General features: G+C 44.0%; 1 protein-coding gene across 2 annotated transcripts; it reads right to left on the bottom strand.

Moving 5' to 3' along the window:
- Nucleotides 1-1,799: 1,799 nt before the first annotated feature.
- Nucleotides 1,800-10,386, bottom strand: zdhhc18a (zinc finger DHHC-type palmitoyltransferase 18a). Of its 2 annotated transcripts, XM_049026152.1 has the most exons (8): nt 9,320-10,384; nt 8,932-9,092; nt 7,195-7,344; nt 5,396-5,533; nt 4,263-4,314; nt 3,785-3,887; nt 2,855-2,964; nt 1,800-2,749 (listed from the first exon to the last, which is right to left on the bottom strand). In XM_049026152.1, the coding sequence occupies exons 1-8, from the start codon at nt 9,643-9,645 to the stop codon at nt 2,719-2,721; spliced, it is 1,071 nt and encodes a 356-aa protein (XP_048882109.1). In that variant the 5' UTR covers nt 9,646-10,384; the 3' UTR covers nt 1,800-2,718. The 2 variants fall into 2 exon arrangements, with proteins under 2 accessions (XP_048882109.1, XP_048882110.1); XM_049026153.1 differs by lacking the exon at nt 5,396-5,533 and having other exon boundaries at nt 9,320-10,386.
- Between the last annotated feature and the right edge of the window lie 3,176 nt (nt 10,387-13,562).

Here is a 13,562-nt window from a genome sequence, read left to right as displayed (position 1 = left end):
GAATTACAGTGGTTATAGTGTGGCCAATGCAGGGGGACGAAGCCCACATTAGGGAGACTGTGGACTTTTAACGTGTCTACAATTCGGTTATTAGTCACAATGTATATGTTAGATATCCAAAATACAAAATGGCTAAAGATATCTGTAATGTGATTATCAATATAATTTCCAGCAGATATCAACAATTCATTTGTAGACATTACTAGTAAAAATACAATTGCAGATAATTCGAATTGTAAATATCGACAATTGAATTCTTACTAGTACAACTGGGAATTTGCTACTAAAACTTAAACTGAGTTCTTCCAAGTACTAATGTAGCTTTAGATATCTAAAATTACGTTACAGATAACCAAAATGCAAAATGGTTTAAGATCATCTAAAATAGACATTCTGACTAGTAAAAACTGAATTGTAGATACTTACACCCCAGAAGAGACTCCTGGTTATTGCGTTAGAAAACACTGTTGGGAAGAAGCATCCACCGCAGTGATGCAGTGATGCAGTGCTGTGCTAAGATTCCATGAACGAAAAGCTAAATCCTGGAAATCAGTTTCTAAAATACAGCCCTGTAACACCAACATAAGAACCCAAAGAGAACAACAGAAGCAACAGGATAACGTTACAGTGGCTGTCGAGACCTCATCCCCACCCCCACATCACTAAAATTAAGTATCCCGTACTCTTGTCCTACTCTTAAAGTATGCACTATGACCTACAGGCAAGGGAGGACATGCATTACTTAAGTAGTTAACACAGGCTGGGGTAACAAGAGAGAAAAACAAGACTGGTTTTCATTAACAAGACAGGATGTCACGCCGTGCAAAGGGAGCATGGCAGAGATACATACATATCACACTATAAACCACAGCCTCCCCAAAAGGCGGGAGGGACAGGCAGAGACCCAGGGTGGCACTGGAAAATATACAGGCCCTGTCATTGCCCTATGAACCTGAGAGACAAAGATGATGTTTCGCTAAGTGCAAGACAGTGTGTGGAGATGCTGGGCAGCTTCACGTGATCATAACACCACCGGTACAGATCCAGAGTTTTGGTTTGTACAAAAATCATCCACTGGTACCACTTTACAATAAGGCTCCCCTTTTGCCACTTGCAAATGGTAGTAACTCATTAATAAAAAGTGTTATAATTTGTTTAAAATTGTCTATTAATAATTTACAAATTGCTACAACCTCATTAATAACCACATAAATGGCACCCACCCACTAAAAAGAGCTGGAAGTCAGACGGCAAGACATGAAGAAGCCAAAAATCAACTTTTATTTAGATGAAAACAAACAAAAAGATTTAATAACATTTATTTTAAAAACATCCATTGATTTAAACAAAAAAATAAATCCAAAGAAACGCATTGTACAATAAAATAATTACATTTTTATTATATATTCTTTGAATAGGACATTCATGCACACACTCTGCAGTGAGCTAACCGGTACCAGGTTAAGTAAAGGGACACCGTTACAAATCACTGTGCAGTGCAGCTGAATTAGAGGCCTGTGGGATGGTGGCTTCATACACTGAATAGTTACAGCATGTTCTTATCAGCTAGTTTTCACATCCCTACTGCATAAAGTGCCAGAGGAATGAAGAGCTTTCAGGTACGATATACATTCTCTGACTGAGGGCGGGTATATGACTAACAGACAAAAACTGTGCAATAGGGAATGTGTGGAATCTCCATTTCAATGGAAAACCTCATTGCAAAATGTCCTTAATGGAGACCACTACCAGCTGACCTGAGAATTGCAGATTTTTTTTTTTTTTGGGGGGGTGGGTGGGGGGGGGGAATTACTGGATTCCATGAACTGGGTGCCAGTCCCAGACAAAATCCTTCATTCCAGTGTGGCAGCCAGAGTTTGACTGGACAAGCAGAGTCTTGCCCCAATAAACTGAGGTAATTACCACAATTATGAGCCCAGACATTAAAAGACGACTCCATCTCTCAAAGCTACACTGCCCAGACTTGAGAAGATCCTTTTAGGCTGCAAAGTCATGCCTCATCCAGCATCTTCACACCCAGGGAAACAGGATGGCTTCAAATCCACAACACAGAAATTCAGCGAGGGGAGAATGGCGAGTTCGGAAGGCCTCTCGTGTTTGAGCACTTTGAGAGGCTCAGATACAATTACTGTCCTAAGGGGGCTGGCAGCCACATCCTGCTGACGGATGTAAAAAAGCAATTATAAATGACGGGTATCCGGGCCAAAGACGTCATCGCGCACGAGAGCCATCGCTTCTGCTCCCGAGGCATTCAGCCAATGAGAGCACAGTTTGCTTTCATACATGACTCAGAGGACTGGATTTAATCCTCATTTTGAAGGCAACAGACAACCGTCTGGTCGCAATACATTAAAGAAGCTGCTTCTGCACACGTTGGGTCTCGCTTCGGCTTCCATCTCCATATTTCAATCACAAAAAGACAAGGTCAAATCGGTTCAGTAGGAAGTTACAAATCATTGTTATTTATAACATAACTAATATACCAACATACCCGACTGACACCAGGATCACCATTAGTCAGCCTAAATCAGCACCAGGCCAAAGCAGGTCTCCCAGGACACTTTATGGGTAGACCACGCCTTCTATGATGATGTGGCTGTGGAATCAAGGCATAAGGTGGCAGCTTCACGACAGAAAGTCTTCCCTGTTGAGGTCACTCTGAGCATGAAGGCGGTGTGGGGGGGGGAGGGCATCCCTCTATGGAATGAAGCCTCTACGGTCAATGAGGCTGAAGAAGTGAAAAGCTGTTCAGTTACGATGCATCCACAAAAACCCCTTAATGAGAAGCTCCCCCAACAGCCCGAAATGCCACCCGGAGACCAGGAGGCCCTACCTGGGGGGCAGGGGTCCACACAACACCGCACAGAAGTTGGTGCACATGTTGTTATAGCTGTAGGGATTTGCAGAGTCTGCCAACCTCTTCCCAGACCACAGGCCCTTAGCCTGTGCATGCAGACAGGATGGGAAATGAAAAAAAGCCACAGTATCACATCAGCTAGGAGAGTAACATCCATCATCGATACTAAGTTACTGTACTACTACTATACTTATGCCCTAGCAGTATAGACAGGAGTACGTTTTCAGTTTTTGAGAATGTTCTTTGTACATATAATTTAAGTTAATAAAAACCGAAGGATGGATTCTTTTAAAACAGCATTAACGCCCATTAAATAAACTGCAGGTCGGATGTTCAAATTAGTGGTTTATCGGGAAAAGCGCCAAAGCACGGTGCTCTAGGACAGAGAAAGATTTTCACTAGAACAAGGAACGGGAAGTCATGAATATATAAGTCTTCATACATCCAGCTTATGGTCACGGATGCAATTTATGTGTGAAGTGGTTTCGCGTATTTCAGACAGTTAAAATAAGCCTGCCATTTAATAAACATTCCTTAATGCTACTACCTAACTCCTTCCCACACTATTTATAGAGCCATTTAAGTGTCAGCCAAGTGAAATAGTCATTCTTAAAGCTACACTGACGGCAAACTCACCTTAAAAGGCAGTTATTCATATGCGACTGACTAATATTTTCATTTAATATGTTTGCACTTATACAAATATTTATAGAGAATTTTGTATATCTATGGCCCTTTCAAATTAAAATGAATTAAACGCAATGAAGCAAATGCATTTAATATGGATAAGGGCATGTGAAAATGGGTTTCATTGAAATAGATCAAACACACCTATCAGACCAAGAAAGCAATGCAAAAAACAAAAATTTTTTTAAATGAAAAAAAATTAAATAGAGCTGTACTCACATCCTCATTGGTGGTGAGGTTAGATGCCAGCAGGTAGGTATGGAAGCCTGTGAGGCCCAGAATAGACCAAATAGAGAAGCAGCACACGACCAACTCCAGGACAGTGCAAATGTCAAAGAAATAAACACACAGCAACACTAGCTAGATTAGGGCAGACAGCACAACAGTCATGTCTGCTTTCACATACAATCACCCGCAATTATTTTTTAAAGACAGCTATTATCCACAGTCACTAGTATCCCACAATGCAACACTGCATTCCCAAGCACATGGCTCCACACAGGGAACATTAATGGCTCAGAATGCCGAATGTGGCCCATCCTTGGTGTCCTGTGAGAAAACAGAGACTGCAAAATAACCCTACACGGCTTCTACAACTGATCCGATCAGGCGGTACACATGCAGGTCATAGGACAACCTCAGGCACCCAGGCCACAAACAGGCCACAGGAGGACATCTCCATGGAAACAAAGGATATCTGGCTGGACTTTTCTTCAGGGCGAAGAGGAGACCCCTGCCTCCCTGAGAACCTAAGGGAAAAAGTAAAGCCTGAGACCAGCACAGCATAAAGGCAGCCGAATCACACAGGGTTATGGGGGGAGCGTGTGCAGGGACACACACACACACACATACACACACACACTTTCCATTCAAGATACAGCTAAAGATCATCCCTACACTCCAGTATGAGGGATGCCATGTGCCAGATTCTATGGCTGAGGACAGCAAGAGAAACGGGCATCAAAACAAACTATGAAACTATGAAAAATGCTCTTTTAAAACAGTCTCTCAGTCACCTGACAACTGTCATGATTAAAAGGTTTCCTTTTAAAAACCTAAGCTTCTACATCTGATGTTTTCTCCCCAGTACTGCTGCATGCTGAATAGATCTTTGTCACATTATGCTAGAGGGCTGTGTGATATTCCGCTGCCTTGTGCAATAATCGCTTATTGTCATCCCTGCTTTGGGTCTGCTGACAACTCACAGTAACATCAACTAATCTGACACTACTGGTACGGTGGTAGATAAACTTTGGCTATAGTTTATTTCAGGTCATTTAATTTTTTGTTATAAATATCGCTGTTTCACTCAGATATTTCACATATCGTAATGTGATATTGCCATGTGATAGTTTGCAGATCCATTATACAATTAATAATTTTACTAAGTATATATTGCATTACCATTCTGCATTTATCCAATCTGCTCTCCAAACCACAGACTGAAATAGCCAAACAGAGCTTACATTTCACATTTTATGCAAATCAGCTTACCCTTAAACAACCTGCAAACTACACCACAGCGTGAGCTATCAGCTATGCCACTCGCTGCCGTTCAGCCAAATCGCCCCCCAGCTACTCCTGCAAGCGTTTGCCCCCCAGTGGGGCTGCGCCTTTAGGGTTTGGGTGCAGCGTCACAGCCCAGTAGGCTGTGGGGGCGTGGGGTACGGGGACAGGAACATGACAGGAAGCAGCAACTCAAAGCATCTTCCGGACGAGCGCATCGAAGCACAAGCCAGTTTAGCAGATATGCCAGAAACACGAAAACAGTAAAACGAAAAGGATCAGCTACCGTCAGCTTAAACACCCTGGGGGGGGGGGTATACATACGTAGCGTAAGGTGTGTAATTACACCGCCGAGGATGAAGGCAGTCAAGAAGGACAGAGACAGGATGAAGGTGTAGAAGAAGCGGTAGTTCCTCCTGCCCACGCAGTTGCCAACCCAGGGACAGTGATGATCAAACCTTTCTGCAGGACGGCAGGGCAGAGGGAACCAATGAATCTCTCAAGCAAAGACGCAAGTTCTCTGCTGAAGGAATTCAGCTTTATAGATTATTGCCCCAAAAATGTGCCTCAACAAAAACTATGGTATGCTGCAAGTGATACAAATCAGCCATTACAGAGCACTTAAAATTTTGTTAGCAGTGCTTATGACCACATACAGTGCACTGTTTCAGCAAACACCAAGGTGTAATTCCATTTCCTGTCAATTAAAATAATGACCAACAGCTGCTAACAATTTATATGGAGGAAGAAGTTCTTGAATCACTCAAGTGCAAATAGCAAGTTCAGTACTACAGGAATACTTACTTTTACTGGGTCTGTGTGGGGGGGGGGGATTCTTGCATTTATTTTTAAATTCCATTAAATGTTAATTAAGAAAAAGGCAGTACGAGTTTCCCTTAGACTTTCCAAAATTGGGGACTGCAATTAGTTCAATTTTATTAGTTTTTTTATACAAAGGAAAACAGAAGCCGGAATCACAGAACGCAAAGCTGTAATTGCAGCATTTCATGTGAAGATCTAATTTAGGAGATTCACATGACCCTGGACAATACTACTGCAAGCCAACAATCTGTCTGTTTTTATAGCACAAATGGTTTCAATGCAAATATCAGTGACTTTTCTAAAGCAATTGACAAGACTGTGGAGACAAATGGCAAGCATTGTGTGACAAATGCAGAATTAAATATAGCTGCAAAAATATTTCATTTTAATATTCTGCAGGTTTAGAGGGGAGAAAAAGAAATCTTGCATCGTTCTTTTGAATTTGGAAATAGCCAGTTAGGAAACCCCAGTAACTCCTGCAGTGACGTAAGAAGCATGATCATTCCTTGAAAATACATCACAGGCTGAGATTGGTGGCATTTCCTGGATCCTTTTATAACATCACAACTGGCTCTTGTAACAGACAAATGACATTTTAGTTAAATGGAGATTGTCTCCTATGACAATGAATATTTATCAATAAATTTTAGCCAGAACCTGAATTCCACTGACAATTCAGTTCTGATATTGTCAGAGAAGTTTAGACGAAAGCAGGGTATGAAAAGTCAGCCAGCGATATGTATACAGGCACCTGGGCAAATTAGATCTATATCCAAGCTATTTTTGTATTAAAGGGATTTTAAACCAGTCTGAGACCAAAAACAACCCCCCACTCATTACTAGGATTTATTTTTTTAAATTGGTAAATACAAAATTGTACTGAATGCTAGTATGTTTGGGTTTTCTGTTGTGCAGCAGTGAATGCAGCCGGATCTGCAAAGGTTAATGACAACCTCACACTGTCAGCTAAAAGTCCAGCTGTTTCCCTCTTCAGCAAGGGGCTTCAACTTCTATAAATGGGTTAAAAAAAAAAGTTATAACATAAAACAAGGCCTCTCCCACACACACACACACACACACACACACGTTTCAGTTTTTCCAAGCAGAAATGTTCCCGTTTGTCAAACAGCAAAAAAAATAAGAAAAATAAACTAGAAAAAAATAGAACTAGTGATTTTTACTATTGAAACTCCTGTTTTAGAATATTTAAGGTAGTAGGAGAGGGACTGCTTGTGACAGCTAAGCCTATCGAGGGAGTGGGGGCTTAGCAGGGAGGTGGGGGCTCTGAAGCTCATCCTTACCCACACAGTTGTCACACAGGCCACAGTGGGAGGTGCGTGGGGGCCGGAACATCTTGCAGGTGAAGCAGTACTTGAGCATGACCACCTGATCGTTGATGACGACCTCCCGGGTGCGTGGGGGAGGGTGATAAGCCGACGACCCGGAGTCATCTGGGCGAGAGGCAAACAGTATGTGCGGGTTAGTCTGTGCGGGTTAGTCTGTGCGGGTTAGTCTGTGCGGGTTAGTCTGTGCAAACTGCATCAGGGCGGCCAAGGCTACAGTCATTCCATCCCAAATTCCATGAAAATACATACAGCATCAACCCGTCCACCAATTATCCTAATCACAGATTTTTATATTTGTAATTTAACAAGGTGAGACTATATGTTTACATATCAGGGGCGTAAGCAATATGAATCTGATTTTCCTCATCATTAACATTAACAGGAATGTCTAACCTAGTGTTTTTATTGAACATTAAGGAACAGTTATAGTTTATGAGGACAGGGCCAAAGGGGTTAAGAACAGATTAACCAAGATATCATACAGGATAGAGCCACTTACACACTTTTGAGCAAAGCACAAATCTTACAACAACTCCATATAGCTTGAGTTACATAACTGAGCAGCTTAGCTGGAATGCAAACTACAAGCTAATAATTAACTGCAATAGTTGTGACAGATGACAGCACATGGAAATCATGAGCATCCCTTTTAGGCAAATCACTGCGTCTGCTTGCACGTTTCCTGTTACGTTACAGGAACACTGTACTGGATACCATGCTTGGGGATCTTTGCTGAGTTACCCATAACGGAATGTTAACATTCCCCATAAAATCAAGGATACACAGACTTTAAAATACATACAGAGAACAACATTGACCCCAAGCTGCACCTGAGCATGTGGCTGGATACCATGAGAAGCATAAAGAGCAGCTGTGCACCTGAACGCCGCCGCCTCCTCCACTGCCAGGCACCCGGCCCGCGCACCTGAACGCCGCCTCCTCCATTGCCGGGCGCCCGGCCCACGCACCTGAACGCCACCTCCTCCATTGCCGGGCGCCCAGCCCACGCACCTGAACGCCGCCACCTCCTCCACTGCCAGGCGCCCGGCCCGCGCACCTGAACGCCACCTCCTCCATTGCCAAGCGCCCGGCCCGCGCACCTGAACGCCACCTCCTCCGTTGCCGGGCACCCAGCCCGCGCACCTGAATGCCGCCACCTCCTCCACTGCCGGGCGCCCGGCCCGTGCACCTGAACGCCGCCGCCTCCTCCATTGCCGGGCGCCCGGCCCGTGCACCTGAACGCCGCCGCCTCCTCCATTGCCGGGCGCCCGGCCCGTGCACCTGAACGCCCCCACCTCCTCCATTGCCGGGCGCCCGGCCCGTGCACCTGAACGCCCCCACCTCCTCCATTGCCGGGCGCCCGGCCCGCGCACCTGAACGCCACCTCCTCCATTGCCAAGCGCCCGGCCCGCGCACCTGAACGCCACCTCCTCCGTTGCCGGGCACCCAGCCCGCGCACCTGAATGCCGCCACCTCCATTGTTCTGAATGCATGTACAGACACATATTAGGCCAGACGTGACCAACTGCGCTTCATGGCAGCCACAGGATTGCATTTCAGCTCCAAGAACTTTACCTGAAGCAGTTATATGGAAAGTGAGCCACCTGCTGTCAATCCAGCAGAATCCTTTAAAAGCCTTTGGATTGTGGCCATCAGGACCAGGCGCCTACCTCTGCAAACACATTCCCTTACCGATCTGCTTCTCGATGTCGGCTGCCTCATCTAGCGTCGCCCTGGGCAGGATGCCAGGGTCTGTGAGGCTGGTCTGCAGGAGGGAGACCACCACAAAGATGAAGAGGACCCCCCCAACCACCGGAATGAAGCTGGTCAGGTGCTCCACCAAGAAGGGACAGCTGGAATGAGGAAGGATGCAAACGTGTCATCAACAAGGGAGGGTACTTTCTATTACTGCAATGGTGTTCAAAGCCTATTAATAAACAGGTGACCCATTCAGATTTATATAACAGTCTCTAGAGGAGACAAATTTACATAGTTCATTAAAATGGCGTCGATGTAAGTGATATCGATGATAATTAAAGTTGTGATACAGGAGACTGCAAGCTGTGAGGGATGCGCTTACTCGAATATAAAGAAGAGGCCGCTAGTGAAGATTATCAGGCCAAGGGTGAAGGGCAGGACGCCGCTTTGTCTTGCGACAATTATCCGGCCATCGCAGAAGAAGCGGTTCTTTCCCGGGAAAACTTCCCACTTCCTACGCGGTCGGCGCTGCTCGGACTGCGGGGGCGTGTTCGTGGCCGTCCGGCTATCCATCTGCTTATATGAACAGCTTTTAATTTTTTTTCTTCGATAATAAAATTTGTCGCCCCAGGCAATTGACGCTTTTCTTTTTAATAGTCCCACAATTACAGAAAGATATACAGGGTATATTCCATCCAGGTCAGACATCCCCTGAAAGTGAATGCAAGCAGTTAATATCGCTTGAGCGGCTGGGTTACCTTCGGCGTATAGGCTGCTGTTTTTCTGAGCCTGTCAGACCCCCTTAAAGTACTTACTAGCGTAATCAAGGACGAACGACACAAATACAAACGAGCAACGTTACCGACGCACTTCCTTCCAATAACAAACCGCACACGGAAATGATGCTACTCAAGCCCACCTTATCCTGCGATGCATAGCTATTAATTCGCGATTTCGGAATATTAGCGACGTGCTGGAATATAATATGAAACCTGTGTTTGCGGCCACCAGTAGCACTGACCGCGTTTCCCGCGGTTAACTGGAAGATCAAGTTGGATGGGGTGCTAAGTATGAGAACTGGGATCTCATTCAATCACCCACCACAGGGAAAGTTACTTAGCCCAGCATTTCTCGTGATATTGTCGCTGATCACGGTCATCAGTTTGTCCGTACATCGGCCGACCGTCAGATGTCCCGAGACTCCTCCATGTGTCTTTGCGTTAGTTTTTCTGTGGGAGCTGCGCTTAGTTGATTGAGTTTCGCATGGCAGAGTTAGTCTGCCGTTTTTGCGATCACTGGGGTACAATGCTAGCGCCCACAACATTACTAAATATGAATTCTACGTAAATAGTTGTTTTTCCCATTTCGTTACATGAGCAGTGTCTTTCAGTACGCATGAAAGACCTGTCAGGCCGGATTTAATCGATATTAGATAATCGTGAACCGCCAGGATTAGTTAATTCAGGCCAATCAGAGTATAATCGAGTACTTAACTGAATATCTTAAATGCGCATTTCCTTGAGCGTAAAAATTATCCTTACTTAATACATTTTATAAGACCGTAGCATTTGCCAATTAAAAACAAACATGCACACTCAATATGCATTATTTTTCAAACGTGTATGTTATTAGACACAGGCGGCTATTCTTCACTTCCATCCATAATGCATTTCTTTTCCATTGAGTTATCTGAAAGTTCTCAATGCGAAACATGCTATAAAATGCTGTTCCTCATTCGATCCTGCTTCCTCTGAAAAGTTATAATTTTTGACAAGAGAAAAGATTGCGCGCTATGTTTCCTTGTGTCACTCAGGTTTAACAGGACAGGGGTATTCCACAAAGTGGCATTTCTTCATTAGCTAGATAATTTAAGACAAATGTAAGGATTGTCCAATAGGAACAATAAGAATATACCTTACTTGTCATCCTATTGGTCCGTTTTCATTCCAAGACTACTGAATGACTGGAGCCCTAAAAAATTATTGGATTGGTCTGGGTTGGGGCAAAATGATACGTTGTCATGGGACCAAGAATCTCTGGCAGCACCCTATGGTGGTTATTATCTGGAGAGTGTTATGAAATACGAACAAAGCTAACCTGCAGTAAATAAATCAGTAGCACTTTGCTTCAGGGGGTGATCTCCAGAAGAGGATAAAGCACAGGGTCAGACTGTGTCCCAGACGCAATTAGAGCCTATTTGAACTGCAATATGATTACTCTGCCAGCCATGGGGTTCAAACTCACAACCTTCCGGACACAGATCCCTAACTGACTGAGATACACTCCATAAAGGATAGATAAAAGGTTTAATCCTTCAGTTTTAGAAGTATTATAACCTACATGACTAACTTGCATTCTTGTCCTGGTACATAATTTAGCATTAAATAAGGCCATGCTTATTCATTTCATATGGAGAATGTAAGTAAAATGCTTGACGTTACCTCATGAGACACAAGCATTCCTTTTTATGTTAAACATAGGGACGATGAGAAAGCACATGTAATGTTGTTTCAGATAAATCTGCTACTTAAAGTCTTACCTAATGTGTTACTGGAAAATCGTTCTTCCTGAGCACAGCTGTCATCAGCACAAAATCCAATAATGACCGTGTGTCAAGTTCAGAGACTTTGGTAAGGAGTTCAATGTTTGTTTGACTTTTTGGTCCTCAGGCCATGTATGCAGAATCCTCAGGAATTCTGTCCTGGAAACCATACCCTGTCTGGATCATGTTCTCTGCACAGCCTCATCTGGTGGATGACATTCTGAGAAGGATAAGCAGTGATCCATCACCTTATCTACAAACTTTTCTGCAGTAGTTTCCAAGAGGTGCCAGAAAGAATGAGAAAGTTCAGCACACTGAGGTTGCCAATGAAAAATCGCAACAGGGCTGAACGGAGAACATCTTGAAGTCTTCCTCCCTGATATGACATTTGTGTCTGAGGAAATACACTCTCTCAAAAACCTGCTTCTTTGGAGGTGAAGATCATTTTAGGCCTGGGATTTCACACCTCCGCTTCAACCTGGGGGGAGACTTGTCATGATGCATCATAGCTGGTCCCTGATTTATGTGTGTCTGCATGAACATCCAGATCTTCAGTGGCATTTTAACGATTTTAGTTATGTGATCCTCCAAACATCTGCACTGCTGACAAGAAAGGTTCCCCAGCTTAATAGCAACAGTTTTGCATATATTTCTCAAGACCATTTTAATATCATATTTGTCTGTATCTAATTTAGAGAATTCTGGAGTTTTTAAAAAATAGCGTTGTTACAAAATGTATGATTTTCCTTTCACCTTCACCAATATCACCACCTGAAGCCACTCAAAGTTTGGCTAAGACACTAATTTCTGCAACTCGTGTCCAAGTTCTTGTGAGGAATTTTTTTTCAGTCTCCCTACAAGACCTCTGACTTGTTGCACTATTGTAATTTTTACATTCAGCTGGTAACTTTTGGTAACTCCTTTGCACTCCAAGTCACAATGGTGACAATTTTCCATCGTTGCACAAGGTGTGTGGCCAAGGCCAGTGTGTTGTGTGTAGCAGACAGTTTTTTCAGTTCCTCCAGGATAGCTTGTAAAATCTTACATGCCAGTAAACTCACTGTCCCCATGGTTGCAGCCTCTCTGAGCCATGCTGTCAAGCTGTTCCTTGAACTCACTGAATATGCCACGAACAATAACTATTTCTTGAGGAATGATTTTCACCCCAGGCATCATAGCAAGGTGAGGACTTGCTTCTGATATCTGACGCATGTAATTCTTTTTGCCATGTGAAGCCAACTCTACAAGATTCTGACACTGAATGGCAAGTTCCAGCTATGTTATTGTTCAGGATGGTCCATCCGTGGACAGAATTGTAGCCCTGTACTCCTCTATCTCCATCCAAAAGCCCTGCATGATCACAGAGATTATTTCAGTTTCACAGAGGCTCACTTCTCCCAGCCACAGTTCTTCTGTCAGATCAGAGAAGCAAGAGCGGCGAGTGAATGACGCGTCCACCTCAAAGCTTAAATTCTGAACTGGTGTCTTATTCAGCCCTTCGGTCAGTGTTCCTCTCCACTGGATACACAGCAGACTGTCTCATGTGAGGAACAGGAATCTAAGGAAAGTGGTTTAGTCTAGATGGTGCATTCGCCTGCTCAGCAGTAGAGCTTACTTCCTCCAGCATGTTTTCCAAGTGTTCATTCGATAATAGATTCGCTTTGGACAAGCTTATAAGCTGGGATAATTCTAGGATTTGACCCCCCCGCCCCCATAAAATTGCAGAGCGACACAAGCACAAGTATGGCCACAACGGGCGTAGACCACTTCCGTAGGTTCAACGCAGAAGTATAATTCAGGCTTAAGGAACTGAGCAGTGTCTGTGCTCGTATCTTGTTGCTGCTGAGGCAGTTGCTAAGCTCTACTAGTTAGCTTGTACTACAATGAGATTGATTACGAACTCAGTGGACTTCCACAAGTCCTGGATCTTGTGATGACCTTGGACGTGGTTCTTACAGAAGGTTTCGGGCGGTTACACAGCCAATGCATTATCAGTTATCTGTGCCAGATTGCAGCCTCTTCCAAATGCCTCCTGGCAGGTTGACTATCCATCATTTATCGATGATGACATGGAGACACAGGG

This window comes from Brienomyrus brachyistius, chromosome 9, assembly GCF_023856365.1.
Source record: "Brienomyrus brachyistius isolate T26 chromosome 9, BBRACH_0.4, whole genome shotgun sequence".
Taxonomy (NCBI): domain Eukaryota; kingdom Metazoa; phylum Chordata; class Actinopteri; order Osteoglossiformes; family Mormyridae; genus Brienomyrus; species Brienomyrus brachyistius.
Note: the sequence above shows the minus strand (reverse complement) of the source record. Positions and strands in the feature narration are given on the sequence as shown.